Raw genomic sequence first — 21,211 nt, forward strand, 5'->3', positions numbered from 1 at the left:
CTCCTCCGAGATGTGAGAAGACATGAGATAGATGTGGTTTACATTTCTCTAAAGTTAGAAGTCATGATGTAAAACACAGAAATAGACATGAATAGGGGAAAAAAAAAAGCCAAAATGTGTAATTTGAAAAACGTGTTAAAGCAATAGCTGCACAACATCCCACTTCCCGAAAGATTCAAAAGAAGAGGGCAACGGCTAGAGCCCTATAAGGCAAGAAAACAATTACTTTGTTATGTATCCAAGCTGTCGTTTGTCAAAGCTGAGTGAGAAACGCTGGTAAACAAATGCTGGGACCCAAAGATCCCGCGAGCATTTGGAGTGGCTACTGCAGCCTGGTCAATACTGTGTTGCCCAACAGGAAGATCTCTGGTGGCTCTCGTACGGAGGTGGTGGCACAGCACTGGCCTTGCAACCAGCCGCCTGTGGAACAACCACCACCTTAGGCCAGCGGCACTGAGATTTCTTTGATTTCAGCTGGATCAGCGTTTCAGGTTGCCATTTCACCTGCCTCATCATGGGTACTGGCGGCATTGGTGGGCTGGCATTACTGGAGACAAGGAGCAGAGCTTTGCCCTGGTGCCTCCGCACCTCACCAAGGGAAGGGGCCAGGCCTGTTCCTGCTGCTCCCAAGGGACCAGGAGGAAAGAAAAGCGGTAAAAAAAGTGGAAGAGCTGTGGGAAGTCAGATCAAAAGCCTGCCCGGCACCACAGAAGGACGTCAAGAACACGGTGCTCCTCCAGCGGGGAGCACTCCCCGCTTCCAGCGGCCTCAGCCCTCGGCTAATTGCGCCCTAATGGGGCTGCGCCCCGCGCAACCCGGTCCCTGAGGAGAACCGGCGGGAACAGGGGCCGCACGCGCCGCCTCTCCCCCTCTCCTTCCCCCCGCCTCCGCGCGCTTCTTCCCGCCACACCGCGAGGGGCCGCCGCGCGCAGGCGGAAAAAAATGGCCCCTCCCGACCACCGTCCCGCTAGCCGCGCCCCACCGGCGTGGCCCCGCCCCCGCCGGCCGTCACGTCGCGACCCGGATGCTGTTGCCCCGAGCACTTCCGGTGGTGGCGGGCGGCCGCAGAGGCGCGGCGTCCAGTGCTGTCCCGCCTCGACTCGCGGCCCGGGCCCGGCCTCGCAGCCGGCCCAGCATGCCGGGGCGGCCCGTCCCGCCTAGCCCGTCCCCCCGCTCTTCTCTATGCGGCTGGCCCGTAGCTCCGCCGCTGCCTTCTCCGCGCCGCTGCCCCCCGGTTGGGACGTGACCGCAGCTCGCTGCCTTGTCCGACCGCTCGTCCCCGGTGCTGCCCGGTGAGTGGCCGAGACGCCAGCGCCTTTTCTCGGGGGGCGCTTGGGAGGGGGCCGGGGGGAACCTTCGCCAGGGCCGAAGGGGTCCCCGCCGTTCCGCTTCACCTCGGGCGCTGTGGAGGAGATGGGGTCTCGGTTTAACGGGCTCTGGCTTGTCCGGGACTAGCGATTGTTGGCGCCTGAGCCGAGGTAGAGTTGCCCCTGTCTCCTGAGGCTTCTTCTGCCCTTTCTGCTTCCCACCACCGCGGAGGCCGGAGCTGTCATCGGTGTTAAGCGAGGAGCCCCAGAGATCTTGTGGTGGATAAGAGGATTATGAGGCTTCCGTGCTTATCCAGTCTCTGGCCTTACTTTTGTGGCTGTAATGTCTTGGAGCCAGACACCTGCTTGCTGGGTGTGAGACTCGTAGACTCCTTTTAGATTATCAAACTTATTTGGGAGGTTCCTGGGGAATTGCAGCACTTAAGTGCAGATGCCGTGTGTCTGCCCTGAGCTGATGGTATTGAGGTCATAGTAATAGAGATGTTTTCTTCTAAAAATAGATAAATAGCTAACACATAGTTATCTTGGTTAATTAAACTCAATCTTATATGCCAGCGATGCTGTTGGTTTACAAAGGTGATTAAGAGCAGCCTTTGTTGGGAGAAATGCTGTATAACTTGGCGAGTGCATAACATAAAATATGTTTTTTAGCAATGGAGGCTCCATATGATGGCACTGAAGTAACTGTGGTGATGGAGGAAATAGAGGGCACTTACACTTACGCATCACCGGTGCCGTCTAAGAAGAAAAAGAAATATAAAAGTACTGGTGATCATGGAGAAAAAGCCAAAAAGCCTAGGTAGGTTCTTTCTGTTTTCATTTAGCACCTGTGTAGGGTATGGGAACGGTTTTCCTTGTTTCTGATAAGAGCAAACTTTGCAGTTCCCTTTGGAATGTAAAACGTCATATATAAAAAATTAGCTTCACACTTTAGGCCTGCTCTGACATCTTTGCGTTTATGGGTGCTACTGTTGCTCGATCTGAAGTTTGTGTACCCCAGAATAACATGCCTTAGGCTCTTTCTCCTTATTTCAGAGGAGATTTCTCAGAATTGTAGTTTTCATTTGGTTAAAAAAATACACGTAGAAGTACAACTGAATGTAATGTGCTTGTCACTTGACCTTGAGACAAACATAAACCTTGTGGATTTCTTTTTCCAAAGGAATTTAGGTCAAATGATGTTAACATTTCAGTCTCTGGTTGTGTTTCAGGTCTGCTTACCTCCTCTACTATTATGACATTTACTTGAAAGTACAGCAAGAGCTCCCCCACCTCCCTCAATCTGAAATCAACAAAAAGATCAGTGAGAGCTGGAGGTTGCTCAGTGTGGCTGAAAAAAGCTACTATTTGGAGAAAGCCAAGCTAGAGAAAGAGGGATTGGACCCGGTAAGTCGTCTTTGCGGCTTTTTTTTTCCATGAGAAAAGAGAGGGACTTAACTGCTTACACAGCATATTGTGAGGGAGAGTTGTTTAACTGTAGATTCCAGTTGTATTTCTGCTTAGGACAGCCTGCGAAGAGGCAATGTGTGAGGCCATCGCCTCTTTCTTTTGCCTTCTGTTCAGTCAAGAGGTAATGTTTTGAATTTCAAGACGGATATGTCTAGTACCCGCTGACAGGGATGGTTAGTTATTTTTGTGGGATGTCATCAGGGTGATTGATGGTAAAGTGGATGATAAAACCAGGGCTGAGAGGGGTTCTGCCGGCTTTGTCACGTGAAGAAATTCCCAGCAAACTACCTCAGGAAACCATTTGAGCTTTAGGCACTGAAATAGCAGGATTGAGAATGGAATTTCTTCCTTTTCTCATGTTCGTTTATTCCATACTCTGTTTTTGCCAACAGAACTCCAAGGTGTCTACTCGAGCTGCAGTAGTTCCAGACATTCCAGGTTTCCGTAAGATTCTTCCTCGCTCAGATTATATAATTATTCCCAAAACCACTCTTCAAGAGGACAGGAACAGACAGTCGCTGGAACTGTGTGTGACACAGGGTCAGGCAACATCTGAAGGGTTAACAGCTTCCACCAATATCACAAACGTCTCCCGTGATGCTGTGCAAAACATCCTTTCTGTGGACTCGAGCCATGTTGGCATTTCTGAGCAGTGCATTGCCATCGAAGGACTGGCGGAAGAGACTGCTTCCTTTGGTCAGCCAGATTCCGTGGAAGAAGTGGTTTCCTCAGAGGTTCTCTCTCACTACGTTGGGCCTGTGACAGAGAAAGTGGCTGGAGATATCCTCTTGGATGAGGCTTCTTTGGAAATAGAAGGGCAACCGTATCAGACAGCTCGGGTAGTTATTGAAGAGACTCTAGTTAGCAGCTCCACAGACATCTCTAATGGGAGCATCACCATGGCACGTCCTCAGGTTTCAGATGGTGTGTCTGTGGTGACCGTGGTGACTGGGAGGGTAAGGTATTCTCATGACACTCAGTCTCCTGTCAGTGTCTCACCTGAAATGTCCGAGTGCTGTTTAACACGTTTTACTTGAGATCCTTGGTGGCTGCAGGAGATCCTGTATTGCCTGGCGTGCTAATGCTCAGTGGTGAGGGAAATAGCGACTTTTGTAACTCGGTGATTACAGCGTCTCTGCTTGCAGATTGACTCTGCCATATGCTGATATTGCTTGTGTCTTAAGATGACTGCTTGAGGTTTTTAAAATTATTTCTTATAACAATACTTGGGGTGGGTTCCATGGTGGGACTACAAGATTTTGGGGAGAAAAAAATGTTACCTCTGTACTCCAGATAGCTGTTTTCTTGGTTGCAGAGAGGTAGAAGGGAGTCCTTTTAAGTTGAGGTGTTAGGGATCAGTTATAGAAAACTTTATTCTGTGAAGAATTGCATCTGCTGTTTTCAATTTCAAGTTGTGAACAGTTTGGTAGTTTCCAGAGGAAACCTGGTAAGGCCATTGCTTTGGTCGTCTTTCCTCCTTTCTGGTCTCATTAGTCCTCAAGACAAATGTTCAATGGTCGTGTTCAGGAGAGGGTGGGATGCAGGTCACCGTGTCTCTTATTTTCTGCATGTATTTTCCCTTTGGTTTCATTTTAGGATACTGAAGAGAGTAACTCCTCCACACCCACTACACAATTTATTATGTTACCTTTGCCAGCTCATTCTGTTGTGGAGAACCCAGCGTCAATTAAATTGGTAAGAAATTCATAGTCTTGTATAGTCTTTTAAGGTATGGATATATTACCATAGGTTTGTCTTAAAGATATTAGAGTAGGAAGGGTGTGAACATGGTCCAGTTCTTAAAGATAATCCAATTTGGAGTCATCATGTCAGTTGATATACTTCTTGTACCGAGGTTTATGCCTTGTGTATGCTGGTGGGGGGTCTCTGACTTCCTAGACTGTCTTACATGGGCCTGTTTCTGCTGTCGTCTTCATCAAGGAGTTCTTGTACTCCATCTGTTTCCATTATGTTATCACAGCACATCTGGCCAGCAGCAGTTTCTGTGTTGTTCTTTCAGGGTCTGTAGCCATCTGCATCCTCTATTTGGCTGCATATTTGTCTTCATAAAATGCCAGTGTGCGTCCCTTCAAGGGCAAGAATCTGCTCTTGTGACAGGAACACATGAGCTCCTCAGTCTTGTGGGTGGCTGTTGCTTTGGCCACATGACAGGAGCGGAGCACTGACCTAAGGTTTTGAAAACTCACGTAAAAGGTTGCGTCACCTGTTGCATGAGGAAAAATACTATTATTTCTCTAATCTAACCACTCCAGCCACCTGTATTTCTGTAGCCTCTGTAGGACTTCATTGTACAGTCAGCACTGCAGCTCCTAATGTTGTATAAGTTAGCATCAAGTCCTGTTTTCCAGGTCCTCTATACTTCCAGCTGGTGAAACACTGCAGGTATTTATAGTGGTGCATTGCATGATATTTTTCAGGTGTCTTAAGGAGAATGGAAATACCTCAGTTTTTTGTTCCTGAGAAGTGCCTAGCTTAAATTGTCCCATTTCTTTGACAGCAGCACTTGCATTTCTAGTAAAAAAATCACCTAGTTAGGGACTTATGGTGCAACAGCTCCCTCAAGAGTGTTGAGTACAAAATATTGAGAAGTGCTGGGCTAACAAAACCTCAGTGTGTTGGTGCAGTTGTCCTGGCAAAGATGACAGGTTCTGCTTTAGTCGACTTTATAAATAGTGCCTGGTGGTGCTACTGGTGTTACAGTAGCTTATAGCAAATTACACTAAAGGGAGTGCTTGACCACTGCATACAACAACAAATTACTCATGAAAACTGCCTCTGCATCATGAGTGCTTGTCTTCAAGTCTTGTCGCCCCGTTGACATGAGTCTGTTAATTGAATCTTGACTCTCTGTGGACTGCTGTTTGAATCATTTCACTACCATCTTATTATGGCTGTTTCCTATTCATGAGAGAATTGTTATATCACTGTAAATACAAGGTTAGCTTCTCCAGTAGGTTATATGCATCTCTGCAGTGCAATTTGATGTAAATTCTGGTAATACTGAAGGTTCTTATATAGACTGAGCATTTATACTCGGAGTAGTGCTGACTCACTCTGATCCAACTGTGTGGTGGCTGATCAGTAAAAGGGATAATAGTGAAGGGCTGGTGATTTGCTGAATAACGTTTGTAAAGTGCTTACGAGGAAAAAGGGAGTGATGAGCACATCTTTGTGTTTTTCATCTCTATAGAGAAATTCTTGACAACTCTCGTTTCAGACAACCACCTATACTCGGAGGGGACACGGAAATTGCACCAATCCTGGCTGTTCCTTTACTTATGTCACCAGGCATAAGCCACCAAAATGCCCAACATGTGGGAACTTCCTGGGAGGGAAATGGATCCCAAAGGTAAACAAGTCTGTCCTTCCATGATTTTAAGACAAAAAATGCTGGTTTTGTGAATGCCTGTGATATTTCTAGACCTGTAGATCTAGCACAGGAGGTCAGATACGCCAGAATTGATCCCTGCACTTATGTTCCAATGCTTGCGCTGGAGCAAGTCACTATTGCAGAGGACAGTCGGCCAAGGTGACACAGACCTGAAATCTCCACACCTTGGGTAAAGATGCCATTTGTCTTGGTGTCAGTTAGAATAGCTGGGGCTGCACTTGGTAACTCTCTTTCATTGAGAGGACACACATTCTTCTGGCCCTCTGCCTGCATTATAGTTCCTGTGGCTGGAAGGCATTGCCTGTTCTTCCTGCTACAGCCCTAACTAAGCTCAGGGATTTGTTTGAACCATTTGTTTTATGATAATTTGTCTGCATTTGAAGTTCTTACACAGAAAACATCAATTTGTAGATCTTTCAACATCATTTTTTCAAAAGAAAGGAGGAACAATTCTCAACTATGGTAGGTGTATGATCCTTTGGGATCTAGCTAATAAAGTTGATCTAGTGGAAGCAGAAGTGCTATTGGGTATTGTTAACTCACGGCTGTGTGTCTGGTCACTCGTGATGTTCTGACCTTTTGCTGGAAGGAAATTCCCATGTGTTGGTGGAGTTGTGAAATTTGTTTGAGTGGAAAAGTCTTTCTCCACATAATACTTACTCTGCTGAAGTTATTGGCATCTCTACTAGCTGTATGCAGCAAAAAATACTTGCTCCTTAAACCTTGCCAATGTCAGGGTAATTAGCCAGCTCTGAACAGATGTACTTCCATTAAATTTCTGTCTGAAACAAGACTCCTCAGGCAGAAGTTAAAGGGTGTTCTCAGTGTGAAAATTTGCATTGACAGTCAGTGGCTTTATGTGGATTTGTTCTGAACCTCCTTTGTTTTGTATCTAGATCCATTAAGTGTTTAGAGGGAAGAACTATTTTAGGCAGCTTACAAACTCTGTCTGAGCTGATGGCTGGGCTTCCTACGTGGTAGGGTACAAACAGTAATGATGGCTTCTTAGCTTTTGTTCTGTAAACCTGCTGAAGTGGATAGATGGCTAACTGCAAAAACATGTTTCTGCCTGAATATGGCATGCCTGCTGCTGTTAAGTCCTACATTGATTAGAACTGAAAGGTTTTAGAAGGAGTTTTCTTTCTGGCTTTCAGTTTTATTCTGCTCTTCTGGGAACATGTTTGCATAAACAATTCTACTTGTTTTTATAGTGTCATGCCTTGCGAAAGGGAAAAACATGCACCAGCAGTTTTTTTTAACTGGTAATAACATCAGTAGAACTGAAACTAAGTATATACATAGCTTCCTGTTCCTTAGAAGGAAAAGGGACTAGGTTAGATGTCTGTTTTTAAAACATAGGTTATCTTTCTGAGTAGAGAGGTTAGAATTGTGTTTATCATGCCAGAAACTCTTGACTTTGTTTCTGATATTCCTTTCCGTATTACCAATTCAGTGTTTCATCGTACCTTTGTTGATCCCAATACATGGCTTATGTAGCCTTAGTCTTGAAGGTAATATTTTTCTTAAAGTCAAAACAACTTCCTGAGTAATTCTTTGTTTTCTGACTCTCTCAAGTGAATGCTTTTCTGAACACGTCTCCAAAAGATATACAAGGGTCAGAGAGCTGAAGCTATGAAAAGGGAGCATAGGAAGCAGGTCCTTGTTACAGAGGGTGGTGGGTGAGTTTCTGGTGTTGATGCTAATGATGATATTTAAGGGAGTTTAAGAAAGAGCGATTCTTCAAAGTAAACAGTGTCTAAAAATAATACATGAAGGGCCAGGAGGTTACATAAAATATTAACAGGGACTTTGCTGTCATAGAAGATGATGTTTTTCTGCTATTGTACAGTTCACTGCTTAAACACTTAGGATCTTGCTGTTTTGATCCAGCATTAAATAGGACATGGCAAACCTGGCATATGTGAAGGGAAGTTATTTATCTGTGAAAGCCTGAAGCTCTGAAATGTGACTATCTCTTTGTTTCCAGGAGAAGCAACCAAAAAGCAAATCTGAGCCAAATTCAGGCACCTCTCTTAAAACTCCGGCAGCTAAAAGAGGTCAACAGTCAGTATTCACAGAACCAGCAGCTGTTAGCGAAAGTACCTCCAAGTCTGCCTTGGAAAGCTCTGAAGCTGTCAGCCAGCTGCTGAATGCTGTGCCTGTTGGAGGGCAAATGCAGGAGAGGGAGTGGGAGGAAGTGATCATCTCTGAGGCTCACATTCTTGCAAACAACGTGCTTGCTGAAGACAGAGGGAGTGCTGTTGGAGTGGTGCTGGGTCAAGAGAGCAAACAGCAAGGAGACTCTTATTCGGAGCAGGCAGAAAAAGATAGTGTAGGGCTGGGGATGCCACCCTCTTCTGAGGTCCCGAATCCAAATGCCTCTGCAAAAAAGCCAATGGGGTGAGTCAATTTTCCGTATGTTATGGGAGTGTATGATGTCTGTTGTGTACTGATGGGACTAATCCAAGAAATTGAAGGCTGTTGGCAGTGCTTCCTGTAAGACCTGTTCTGTTTACTGTCTTTTTTTCTGCCAGTTCAGGATTGTTCCTTTGAGATTGTTTTGTCCATTTTTCAAAGTGACAAATTGTAGTCACAGGGCAGATGTATCCTTAGCATTATTTCTCCTTTCTATGCTATAGCTGTGATTATTGTGCTAATAAAGCACAGTTCAGAGAAGAGCAGAAAATTGAGGCTGAGGGGGGAACCATGCAATTTTTTTCCAGTTGTAGCTTTTGTCTTCCAGAACTGATGCTCCAGCTGCTACACACAAAGGACAAGAAGTAAAGAGTAAACCAAGACCTAAGCCTTCCTTGCTGGCTGCAGCAAGACCCATGCGAGCCATTCTGCCTGCGCCAGCCAGCGTGGGGAGAGAAGCCAGCACTGAGCAGCCTAGCAACAGACAGGCCTTTGCAAATACCGGTAAAAGCAGTATTCTCTGGCATGCTTTGGGAGTGGTTGTCTTTCCTCACCACATTGAAGTGGTCTCTGTTGAATAATACGATATGTCTGAAAGGAGATAGTGACCTACCCTAGAAAAAAACACTTTCTCTCTAACTGAGAGTGCAGGTAAATGGGCCATGAAACACCTGCTCGGGTCATTTCAAGTTCAGAGGAAAAATCTCACATGACTATGGTGGCACTTACCAAAGATGTCAGCATGAAACAGGACCTGTTTCCTCATATCTAACCTGCTGCATCCTTTTCCTTCTTCAAGACAAACATTCCCCTGTGAGAACATCAGGCTTGAAGCCCAGTACGCTGAAACAATTAGGCCAGTCGATTCTGCAGCCACCAAGTGCTGAGGAGCGAAAGGTACCCATGGCTTGTTCTTCAAATGTATATTATTTTCCTGTGTTTTTTTTTTCCCCCAGATGAGGGCTATGACCCAAGTCATGAGAGATAGAACATAAAAACATAGCAGCTTTATGATGATGAGATCTGTGATTGACAGTTTTTATGAGATGCCTGAGAAGCAGCGTGAACGCTAGATGGCTGAGTGTAGGAACTGAGCTGAGGGATGCTGTTGGACAGTCCTTCTGTTGGCTGTTTTGAGAACCTCCCAGCTACTTCCAGAAGATGTTTTAAGGATCTGCTAGTGCTTTGATAATCTGACATGTAATACTGAGTTCTGAGACTTTAACCTGTGAAATATGACTGGGTATGCCAAGATGCTTGAATACTTCTGAATTGTGATGCCATAGTACGCAAAACAGTGCGTTGTAGTCCTCTGATATTAAATTAACATTAATTGATTTCTTGGGGGTAAAAAATGGTAACAGGCATTGCTTACATGATGTATGTATTCAGTAGTATGTGTCTTATGGGTGTTGTTTCTTCTGCTTTCAATCTTTAGCTCCACAGTGCTTTGACCAGCAGGGCTTCTCAGGTTAAAGTAGTGGAGGTCAAACCAGACATATTCCCTTCCTACAAGTACAGCTGCACCGTAACTTTGGTGAGAATTTTTCAGATGGTCTGACTTAAGCCATGGGGAGTGTCATCTCGGGGATGAAACCGTTCTGTGACTTTTGTTTAACTGACTTGCAGAAATGTATCTAATATTTAATGTGAGACAGTCTGTACTTTGTATGTCATCTGTTGACCTAATCCAGGGTGACTGTACTCTGTTGCAGTCATGTTTGGGACCTTTTGAAGAGTTGAATTTTTCTTCATGTCCTGGCATAATCTCCATCTCTTCCTTGATTTCAGCAGGGAGGATCAGTGGTTTCTGAATGAGTTTAATGTGTGAGTGTTTGTGGTCTCTGGACCTGGGGCCAAAATGCTTGAGTGCCAGTTAAAATATTCTGTGTGAAGTGACAGGGCCTGCTATTTGGCCTTTAAACGAGGTGTTATAAAGTGGTGAAAAAGCTTACGATATTCAAGCAGACTTCTAGAATCTTGGCATCTAGAAGTCAAGGTCAGCAAACATCTTTTTTGTGTCATTCAGGATTTGGGATTGGCAACATCACGTGGCAGAGGGAAATGCAAAAACCCCTCTTGTAGTTACGTGTATACAAACAGGCACAAGCCACGAATCTGTCCAAGCTGTGGATACAATCTTGCCAAAGACAGAACTGAGAAAACAGCAAAATCCCTGGTAAGGTTCAGAAGAGTTTGTCTTATCAAATGGCTGTTGTAGGGCGGGCGGGGAAGTATGCAAGTGCCCATGGGAATGTGTTAATTGTTCTTCATTATGGTAAGCTTTTCTAGCAGAATAATGTCCTCTTGAAAATACTTGTAATATGTTTGTATTTTCCAACTCCTGCAACGATCGTGCTTCAGGCTGAGAATGAGACTGAGTGCACTCAGTGCTACCACTGGATGTCTCTGTAGCTTAAAAATCCTCACGATGTGTCGGTACATGCTGGGGAAATCACCCCTAAAGTCGTATTTGTTGTGTCAGCTTTGTTGAACTTCACACTTCATCAAGAAACTCCCAAGTATGCAATGCTTTGTGACCAGTTTGTGGCTAATGTCAATTGAGTTAATACATCTTGTATTAGAGCTTCCTATTTTTAAGGGGTTTGTAGCACAACTTTACTTCCAGCCTGAATGTATTTCTGGATGTAGTATTTTTTTCTGTTGTAAAAAGATATTTTTTTGCTTGCCTGCTGTTCTACATGGGTGTAAATAATGAATTCTGTTTTTTGTTTGTTTGGGTTTGGGGTTTTTTTTGCATTTGAAGTTTCAAAGGTTAGCTTTTCTCATACAGAAGTCTTGTTTTTTCTTGTTTATCTTTTTTTAATAATAGGAGCTGTTGTGTTCTTAGCTGAAATGCCCACTCAGCATATAGACAGACTGCATTTTAGTTTATGTGGTAATATGACTCTTCCACTTGCCTTTTTGATTTTGAAGAACATAACCTTGTGTAGTGTTTTTTTAAAAAACAAACAAACTGAAATGGCCCGTGTGAAACTCGCACATAAGCAGCTGTGTAAGGAACAGCAGCGCACTTAGCTCAGCTTGCATTTTGAGAGGCGTGTGGCGTGTCTCTTCCTCATTTATTTTTTTCTTATTTTCTGGTTCTAGATCTGTTTAACATTCCTATCACGCAGTTCAGTGCTGTCTCTCCACTTTTGGACTGACTCTGCTGTTAGACTAGACAGAAAAACAGGTTGAAATGTCGGCAGAGGAGTTTAAGTGATTAAACAGATTAGCCTGTTTGTGTTCTTGCTGTTCTTCTGAGCCACATAGAGTTTTGTTCTCCTGTGGCTGTCTGAGCATGTTATACAGGAGAATGTGCTTGATAACCTGTGGAGAAAGACAGTGACAATCGCCAGGTTTATTGAAGTGTTTATGTTCCTGTTGATGGTTGTCCTCACCCTCTTGATCCTTCATCTCAAACTAATGCTCCAGTTTAGTGGCAAATGTGTGGTGGTCTAGTAGTATTATAGGAGTTCCTGAAAGGCTAGGCTGTAATGAAGTATTTTTATGAAGTAACTTAGGCTTGAAGCTGCTGTCTGGGGTCAATGATTGAGCAGTAGAGTAGAAGTCAAGTCTACTGGGTACAAAGGTTACTGTGTTTCTGCTACCTTTTATGACTTATTTGGGCTTCTTAGTGTCTCATCCCCCTGCTCACCTTGTTGAATCTGTGAGTGTTTGACTTGCTTTCTAGGAGGTCAGTCCAGGTCAGTCTGATGTGCTGAACACCAGCGAGCCCCTAACACCATCCCAGAAAGAGATCCAGCGTCAATCCACCCTGCAGTTGCTGCGCAAGGTAATGCAGATCCCAGAGAATGAATCGGAACTGGCTGAGGTCTTCACACTCATCCATGAACTCAACAGTTCGCGGCTCATCCTGTCCAACGTGAGTGAGGAGACGGTCACCATAGAGCAGACCTCCTGGTCAAACTACTATGAGTCTCCATCTGCGCAGTGCCTCCTCTGTAACAGCCCATTGTTCAAAGGGGGACAGAAGTAAGATTCTGTTTTAGACTTGTGACTCTTTCAACCTCATGCTGATATTCTATGTTACAAGTGTGCCTGAAATAAATATTTGCTTTAGCCCCTGGTACTGATGCTGGTGTAAGTGACACTGAATAAGCTACATGTGTGTGGGAAGGGTTTAGCTGGTTAGCGATAAGCTGTTTCTGTTTCTCCTGTGCAGTGTAGTTTGTCACAGTTACCATTTCCGTACAGCAGGAGAGCTTGATCAAAGAGTGACTGCTAAGTTTAGATGTAATTTTTTTTTTCTTGAAACAGAATCTTTTCATTAGTCATCCCTTCTTTGTTTTCCAGTCTGATGTTTTGAGGCTGACAGAGGCAAAATTGTGGAATTATAGATGTGCATTATGTGATTTCCCTTTTCTCTCTCTTCCTGATCTGAATATTTCCTGTGTGGATCTTTTTGCTTATGATGTTTTTGTTCTTTTCATGGCTTAGCGTGGGATTGAGTGAATGCTTTTTTGGAACAAATATCCAAATTGAAACCTGAAGGACTTTCAGAAATTACCATGTATAGGCTAGATTACCTTAACTAGATTTGTATGAAAGCCCATAGGATATCTCCTCCCTAAGTCTGCCAAACATCCTCTTGTTGCCAAAAACCTGAGCTGAAACATTTCCCCCAGCAAAATGTCGGGTAGTTTACTGTTGTGTTTCTTCAACCAAAACCATTTTCTTGATACCAATTAAGAATGTTTGCTTTGGTCAGGCTAGCACTAATTGAGATTTTTCCAGCAGAGATACTTTTTATACTCGGTAATTTTTGCAGAACAGAGCTGTCTTGCACCCTGTCCCTCACCTTGTGACTTATCAACCCGTGCGTTGTAAATCCTTGTTTCTGTGCTGGACTGCTTTGCAATGCTCTGCGTGTGGGACTCTCACATGTACCTATGTAGGCTCTAATTAATCCCCTGCCAGCAGGAGGGAGCTAGCTTTGACTTTGATTCCTATTTTATCAGGTGGACAGCTGTATTTCTGCCACTAGGGCACAACTGGCATTTTCCTGTCAACTTCCTCCTTGGCAGCTGTACTGCAGAGGAGCAGGCCTTTCTGAATCTTTGTGTGTGCAGGGACAGGCTGTCAGGCAGAACGTGTTACTAGTCACTGTTTATTGTCCCAGGACAATAGGGCTGACACTGCTCCCAAGGCAGCTGGGGCTATCAGTTTTCTGCACCTCTCAAATACTATGTGCCCAGTGTATGGAGCTGGAGAGATGCTGTAATGCTGTTTAAAAGAATGTCAGCAGTGACCTGACGCTGCCGGGGAATCTGTTTTAAAATGTTACTTTTTTTTTTTTTCCTGGTGTGAAATGATGTGAACTGGTTTAGACTGACATACTAATTAACTGATCTCAACTAGAACACTGCAGGACTGGACTGAAAAACCTGTTGGCTTGACTCTGAGTCGTCTTTTGTCATCTGTTACAGTTCCCTTGCTGGTCCTCAGGAGTGCTGGCTGCTGACAGCTAATAGATTACAGGTGGTTACAGCTCAGGTCAAAGTGTGCTTGAACCCGCAGTGTCTGGCCCTCCATAGCTTCACTGATATTTACACAGGTAGGAAAAACTTAAGCATACCAACTGTGAGCATGACTACAGTCTAAACCCTTCAGAAGCCTTGGACTGTATCAGGGCATTGTCTTTGCACAGAAAAGCCTATTCCTTGCCCAAATGTATTAAACTTGAATTATTTTTGACTTGCACTATTCTGCTGCTGCTTCTGCATGTAAATCTGTATTTGTGTCCTGGTCCTCAAACCAGGACAAACATGTATGGAAGCTTTGATGAGGAAGATCATGCCTTGCTTCACCAGTGTAGGTCTCCTCTGTGTAAGCGGTAAATGTTGAGTTCTGCAAGGCAGCCCCTGAGATCACAGTCAAAGATATCTCTGCAGAGTGCTGTTTCTCAGTTTTGACTAGAGAGACTTGAGTGGCAGTCACTGTGGGTCTCCTGCAAGGCAGCATGGAGCTGAGGAGATGGATTGGCTGCTGTTCCTTGTAGCTTTTTAAATTTAAAGGCAAATCTGTGAAAGGACCTAATCTTGCTGATGTGCAGAGGGAACAGTCCCAGAAGCACTGTCCACATGTTTCCATTATTGTAGTGATGTGAGTAGGTTGTGTGTCAGTAAGGAATGTATTTCTTTGCGAGGAAGATCTGGAACCCTACAGACAATGACTGTCTTGTTTTAACTGCAGGCCTCTTCAATGTGGGTAACAAGTTGCTAGTGAGCTTGGATCTTCTGTTTGCAATCCGAAACCACATTAAACTTGGAGAGGATCCCAGAGTGGCTGTTGGCAATATTCTCAACTCTGTTCAGGAGCAAACTGGTGGGTTTTCCGTCTTGTTTTTTACCGTAACACTTAGACCAAACTGTGACCTGCGGGTGATTGTTAGGTTATATAAAGGCAAAATACCTATTCTAGTGTGGTACGTTTCTGTTAAATTACTTCCTAAACCCAACAGTACCTCCGTTATCAGTTCTTTGTAACAATTCTCTGGAGGACAGGTTTGTTTTTATTCTGCATTAGGAGGGTTCTACTATCTCTCCACTGACTTTAGGAAGTGAAAGCTGTAACAGTGGCATGTTCTCTTTTCAGAAAAAAGTCTGAGCCCGGATGAGCAGGTTCAGCTCCAGGAACTGCTGTGCAATGGCTACTGGGCCTTTGAATGCCTAACAGTCCGGGATTACAATGATATGATCTGTGGAATCTGTGGCATAACCCCCAAGGTGGAAATAGCCCAGAGGAATGTGGAAAATGTCCTGGCGCTTAAAAATATAGAGGTAGGCTTTTCACAAACTTCACATCCTGTTCGTGTTCAAAGGAGATTGTAATGACTTTTGCTGACTCTGGTCTTCGTAATGCACAATAATTACATGAGACATTTGTGAGGAGTTTTCTGCTGATGCTTGGCAAGAGGATGTGGCTGGAGTGGTGATGCCTGCACTTCCTCTTAGAGGTGTTGATGTATGGTTTGGGGAAAACAAGATCCTCTGTTGCTGGACCACAGCTTTTGTCCAGCAGCCTCTGACAGTAGAGACCTTGGATGAAAGTTGCTGAACTTCTTCCTTGGACACAAAGGCATTCTTCTTTTTTTTTCCCCAACGGCAGTTTCCTTGAGGTGCTATCTTTTCTAATGGGGAAAAAAGCCTTACTAGTAATATGTAACATGTCTGACTTTTATGTCAAATAAATGGTTTTGATTCTCACCCAACGAAAAGTGAATGTGGGGAATTCTAGGAGCCTGAATTCATCTTGTTATACTGAGGCTGAGCATTCTCCTGGGTAGTCCTCATGCCTTGAGTGAGGCTGACGCAAAACTGTCAAATGATTTGTGGTTATTTGTATTTGACCAGTGTGTTTCTTGATCTTTCTAGTTTACTTGGCCAGAATTCTTGCCATCAAGTGAAGTAAATGTAGAAGACTTCTGGTCCACGATGGAGACAGAGGTGATTGAGCAGATGGCTTTTCCATCCAGCATTCCCATCACAAAGTTTGATGCCTCTATTGTTGCTCCTTTTTTCCCTCCATTGATGAGAGGAGCAATGGTGATCAATACTGAGAAGGACAAGAACCTGGATGCACAGGCAGTGCCAGGTAACTGCTGAGATTATACTTATTAAGGGAGTGCTTTATGTGGCGGTGACTAAGTCTTTTGGTGATGTTTAGAGTTGAGAATTTATGATTGCATGACTTTAAAAGTTAATGTCTGCTGAGAGAAGGCAAGAATGCTGGGGTGAGTTCAGCTGTTTTCAGGTTACTTAGCAGCTTGAGCTTTGGCCTGCCCAGTGAAGCTTGAATGCACTGGTGTCCTCTGATATGTTTGAGACATGGGGGACATGAAAACACTGCACCCCAAATGAGATATGGTCTGATTGCAGAGGGATGCATGCACAACTTGAATGCCAGTCAGTGTTTGTTTTGTGTTAGACTGATACTTGGACTGTGAAAGCTACAGCAGTGCTTGGTATCTCAGTAAAGGGTGAATAAGTTTTTACAGAACTTGAAAAAAGACTAGGAGATAGGTGTGTTAGTCCTGATCAGTGCTGTCGACGTTCAGTATATACAGGGCATGGACTGTGTGTAACAAGAAACCATGAGGTTAATAAGCTCAGATGTATGAGAGCTAAATTTAGTTAGCACCCGGTTCCCTTAACTATTTAGGTATTAGGTATAAGAAGGAAAACTGGCTTTGCAAGCTGAAGGACTGTATGAGTTGGCTTTCCAGACAGGGCCACAGCTGTTTCAGGGAGTTGAGATGCAGAAGGGCTACATGGGCTTTTGTGGAAGTGGAGCTCCAGTGAGGAGATGTGAAGGGTAAGCCTGGAGCTGCTCAGTTCGAAGGCTGCAGTCACATTTCTCTGTGTTCTTCTGTCACTTGTTTATCCTTATGTCTGTCCAACTGGTCATTTAAAGCTTGCAAATGGCAGGATGGGCTCATGGAGTCTGCAGATCTTCTGGGCTCAATCTGGTGACCTCACTAGCAAGGGTTTGAGAGAAGCGTGGGCTGTGACATGCTTTGGAAATACAACTATTCACAGATTTCTCTTGCTGGCAGTTGGTTATGCAATCTCTACTTCTGTAGTCTTCAGAAGAAATTATTTTGGTGACTTCCCTTCCTGAGAATGAGTGCTGCCTTTGCAGGTAATGGGAGTGTCTTGGTGAGGCTCCTTCAGGAAGAAAACTTCAGGCTTGAGCTGATAAGCTCTTACAGTGAGGAAGAGCTGCAGAGCTTTCTGACACAGTGTGGCATCCCCTGGGAGGCTTCAGCTACAAAGGTAATGGTTTGTTTGCCCACATATAAGCCTGCAGGAGTGGAGCTGTTCTTCACTGTCTTTCCCTCATTCCCACTTGCCATCCTAGATAATTAACTTCTCATCTGACTGCACTAAGGGCAGGGGTGGGTTAGAAGCGAGTGCCTGCAGATTATAGGATAACTCACACACAGTGAAATAAAGTGAACCTTTGTGGGCTAGAAGGAAGGAAGCCTGTAATTACCTTGTCACAGGCTCAGCATCGTGTAATTTGTTGTCATCCTCACGGTGCTGAGTGTGGGATTAGGAAATTACTGGATGAAGTGCAAATTAGGATTTGGGAGACCTTGCCTGCAGCCTTCTCCCTCTCTGGAGGAGTCCATTAATTGTAGCCTCATACAGACTTTCTCTGGGGCCTGGCTTTTCTAGGACCAGCTCTGCTACTCCCTCCTGGCTCTCTATGAGTTCGTACAGAATGGGACAAGCATCACACAAGCCTCTGCTCATCACACAGGAGGGAAAATCTACAAAGTGTGTCCACATCAGGTAAGGACGGCTGGAGTCAGCCATGTTTTTTCTTACATTGCTATTTACTGTTATCTGACTTACCAGCATGGAACTCCCTCATTGAATAGAGGCAATGGAGTGTGCCCCTCTGAGGCTTGGGAATGAAACACTGCCTCAGGGGCTTGGAGTATGAGCAGTCCTGCAGGAGATTTCAAGATTGACTTGTGATCTGAAGCCTGGTTTTGATGTTGCTGCTGAGGCGGAGCTGAAAAATCACCTCTTCCTGGACAAGATAAAAGTGAATGTCTATGAGGAGGGAACAGAATATCTGTAGAGAAAGTAACTGTCTGGTTACTGTATTGTCTGGGATACCTTCCTGAAAGGAAGCTTAATGCTTTTAAGACAGTATTTTTTTCCGTAAATTTTCAGTTTTATTGTGCTGTTTGGTGATAATCCTTTTCTTTCCAGGTTGTGTGTGGCTCAAAGTACATAGTAAGAGGAGAAAATGCCCGGGATCACGTGGACTTGTTGGTTTCCTCACGTCACTGGCCTCCAGTGTATGTTGTTGATACAGCCTCATCAGTGGCACTGTGTGCAGATGTCTGCTGTCCTGGCCTGACGTCCCAGATGTGGGGGAAAAACCAGGGCTGCTTCTCTGACCCCATGGATCCTCCAACGGTTAGTTACGTCTGCCTTTGCACTCTGCTATGCCAGTCCAATATGGAAAAATTTCAAGTGAGATTTAAAATAAAATAAAAAAAAATTAAAAGTATATGTAAACTGCATTGTGCCTAAATATAATTTGACCTGATAAATGTCTCCTGACTCACAGCTTTGCCCATGGATAGCTTCTGAGCATAGCGGAAAGCGTTACATGGTGCTTGGGGCATTGCCTTAGGTTCATGCTCCTTAATAGGAAGAGTTGTGATGGAAGTGCATTGTAACAGTTCAAATCATGAACTTTGGAGCATGCCGATTATTTTGACACAGCAACTCACTTCTCTCAAACTGCTGCTATTACTTGAGAAATGGGAGAGGAAGAGGGTTGCAACTGCCTTGGGATTATCTCTGAGGGCACATGAGTGAGGAGGGAGTGTGCAGAACCACCTCTGGCATTTAGGGGAAGCCTGAATCAGTGAGCCCTCTCTCTGCCCTGGGTCATCGTGCTGGTTGGAGTTCAGCAGAATGGTAGTTTTGTCTTGTTCTCCTTATTTGCGGGGAAGTTGCTTCTTGTTCTACCTGGTTCATGTCTCTCTCTCTCTCTCTCTCTCCCCCCCCCAGTATGTGTCCTGCCCTGAACTGCTAGACCAACACTACAGCGTAGACATAACTGTGGCTGAGCACTCTGTTCAGCACCCAATCACCAAGTCATCGGCACGCCGAATTGTTCACACGGGTTCGGAGCAGAACAGCCACCAAGACCCAACGGCTCGGCATCACTGCATCTCCTTGTGCCGAGAGTTGGAGCCTTACAGCGCCATCATCACTGCTATCAATGACAGCAAAACTAGCAACATCCGCCAAAGGCCCATCACCTTTGAGAATGCCACGCACTATTACCTCTACAACCGCCTCATGGACTTCCTCACCAGCAGGGAAATTGTGAATCGGCAGATCCAGGAGATCGTACAGAGCTGCCAGCCTGGGGAGGTGGTAATTCGCGATGCTCTCTACCGGCTTGGAGTGGCCCAGATTAAAACAGAAACAGAAGAGGATGAAGAGGGGAAGCAGGAGGATGATAGAGGTTGCTGAGTAACAGAACAGCATGTTGGTTTCTCTGGTTGTGTGGGTGGGTGGGCTGGGACAGCTTCTGCAAGGTTTGGGCAGCTGTCTGGCTTGAGAGTTTATTTTTACAGGTTGGAGATGTGATGCTGGTGGCTTTGACTGCTGTTAATGACCAAAGAGCTGTGTGCTTCCAGAGTGTCACGATAGCTGCTGTGAGCATGGGTCTGTCACCCCCCCTTGCCTATTGAGGTGTGCGATGGACCCACTGTTCAGCGATGTGAAATGTTTCCCTCCCTGCAGCTGGTGTGTGGAGAAGGGAAAGGCATTTCTGGCAGCAGGGAGTACGCATGGTCAAGTGCACAGGTTTTTTAATTCTGAATCTTGCTTGCTGACTTCTTTGTGCATATTGGTGGCAGCGCTGGGGGTGTGGGAGCAGGCATGAAAGGCAAACAGCTAAGAAGATTCCCCCATAACATTCTGAATAGATTAGTTTAGGACAGACTCCTGCTTGGAAATCTTGCAGAGCTCTTATATGCATTTGCTGCAAGGAGTCTGTAGTCGAGGAGAAGCCATGCAGCTTTAACACGCTGTATCTGGGGAGCCTCCCTGGAAGTTGCACTCCTGGGCCCAGGATTGTGGGTGCTTCAGCTGCAGAAAGTTTCTAGAATGGTTTCTCCCTTTACATGAGCACTAATAATTTAGAAGCTGAAACATACAGTGAGTGAAAAGTGTTCTGTATGTTAAGGTAAGAATTGACTGGGCAAGCCCCAGTGGTGGCTGTGGAAAGGGGAAGGACACTCAAAATTTCTCTACTGTCCTCCCAGACATGTTTTTTTCTTTTCTTTTTTTTTTTTTTTTTAAGCAGTTTCATTCTGTTCAAGGACTTGAGTTTCTGTTGTCCTCTCCTTAGAACAGAATAACAAAGACTGTCTGTGGGATCAGGGAGAAACAATGAAAGCAGCGTCACCAGAGCGAGCAGGGATCAGTATTCTTCCCGCACAGGGGGCACGGGGAGAGCTGCGTCCACGTGTGCGATCTCAGTACTGTCAGGTGTCTTATTTGCCCTGCCCATGTCCACACAGCATTGTGTGGGTTAGAGAAGTCTCATGCTGCCCAGGTTGCTTCATCAGCTCCTTGAGAGGAGTTGGGCCGAGACCTCTGTCCCTACAGCATGTCTGAAGAACACCCTGGGCTGCGATGGTAGGGCTGTGCGCGTTGTCTGCTGCCAGCTCCCTTTTGCTGTTGCTGGTGATGAAGGTGGATGGATTTTTGCTGTGACCCGCAGAGGAGAGGAAGGGGATGCCGGACTGTGAAGTTGCCATCCAGGGAGTTTATTTTGTCCGAGTGAGCAGTGGGGAAGATTCAGAGGCTTGCGGTGTGGCTGAAAACTCCCTTCTGTGAAGGGGAACCTATTGAGTACCGTACTGTTAAAGTAAATGTATTAAGTCTGAGCAAATGCAGTAATTATGGCTTGGGGTTTTTCTGTTAAGAACATTAACTTATTATAAGAGAAATTAGTGACTTTTTTCAGTCAGTGATAAAGTTTAATAAATTATCTCCAATTTTGGGGGTGAAACTGTGGCCAAGTGACTTGTTTT

General features: G+C 45.0%; 1 protein-coding gene across 1 annotated transcript; it reads left to right on the forward strand.

The window, feature by feature from the left end:
* The first annotated feature begins 1,134 nt into the window (after positions 1-1,134).
* On the forward strand, positions 1,135-19,663 carry HMGXB3 (HMG-box containing 3). Its single transcript, XM_082490122.1, has 20 exons — positions 1,135-1,292; positions 1,980-2,127; positions 2,540-2,714; positions 3,170-3,733; positions 4,374-4,472; positions 6,016-6,147; positions 8,177-8,589; positions 8,933-9,108; positions 9,404-9,501; positions 10,043-10,141; positions 10,634-10,783; positions 12,302-12,603; positions 14,058-14,185; positions 14,824-14,955; positions 15,226-15,410; positions 16,005-16,224; positions 17,272-17,405; positions 17,811-17,927; positions 18,357-18,566; positions 19,170-19,663. Exons 2-20 carry the CDS (start codon positions 1,982-1,984, stop codon positions 19,638-19,640), a joined length of 3,951 nt encoding a protein of 1,316 aa, XP_082346248.1. The 5' UTR covers positions 1,135-1,292; positions 1,980-1,981; the 3' UTR covers positions 19,641-19,663.
* The last annotated feature ends 1,548 nt before the right edge of the window (positions 19,664-21,211 follow it).

The sequence above is a fragment of the Vanellus vanellus genome (genome assembly GCF_965231255.1).
Source record: "Vanellus vanellus genome assembly, chromosome: 13".
Taxonomy (NCBI): Eukaryota; Metazoa; Chordata; class Aves; order Charadriiformes; family Charadriidae; genus Vanellus; species Vanellus vanellus.

Bases quoted from the DNA above. Each gene is read 5' to 3' on its own strand.
- HMGXB3 (XM_082490122.1), top strand. From the start codon at position 1,982: ATGGAGGCTCCATATGATGGCACTGAAGTAACTGTGGTGATGGAGGAA. The intron at 2,128-2,539 runs GTAGGTTCTTTC...GTTGTGTTTCAG, and splicing joins GAAAAAGCCAAAAAGCCTAG to GTCTGCTTACCTCCTCTACT. The intron at 3,734-4,373 runs GTAAGGTATTCT...GTTTCATTTTAG, and splicing joins TGACCGTGGTGACTGGGAGG to GATACTGAAGAGAGTAACTC.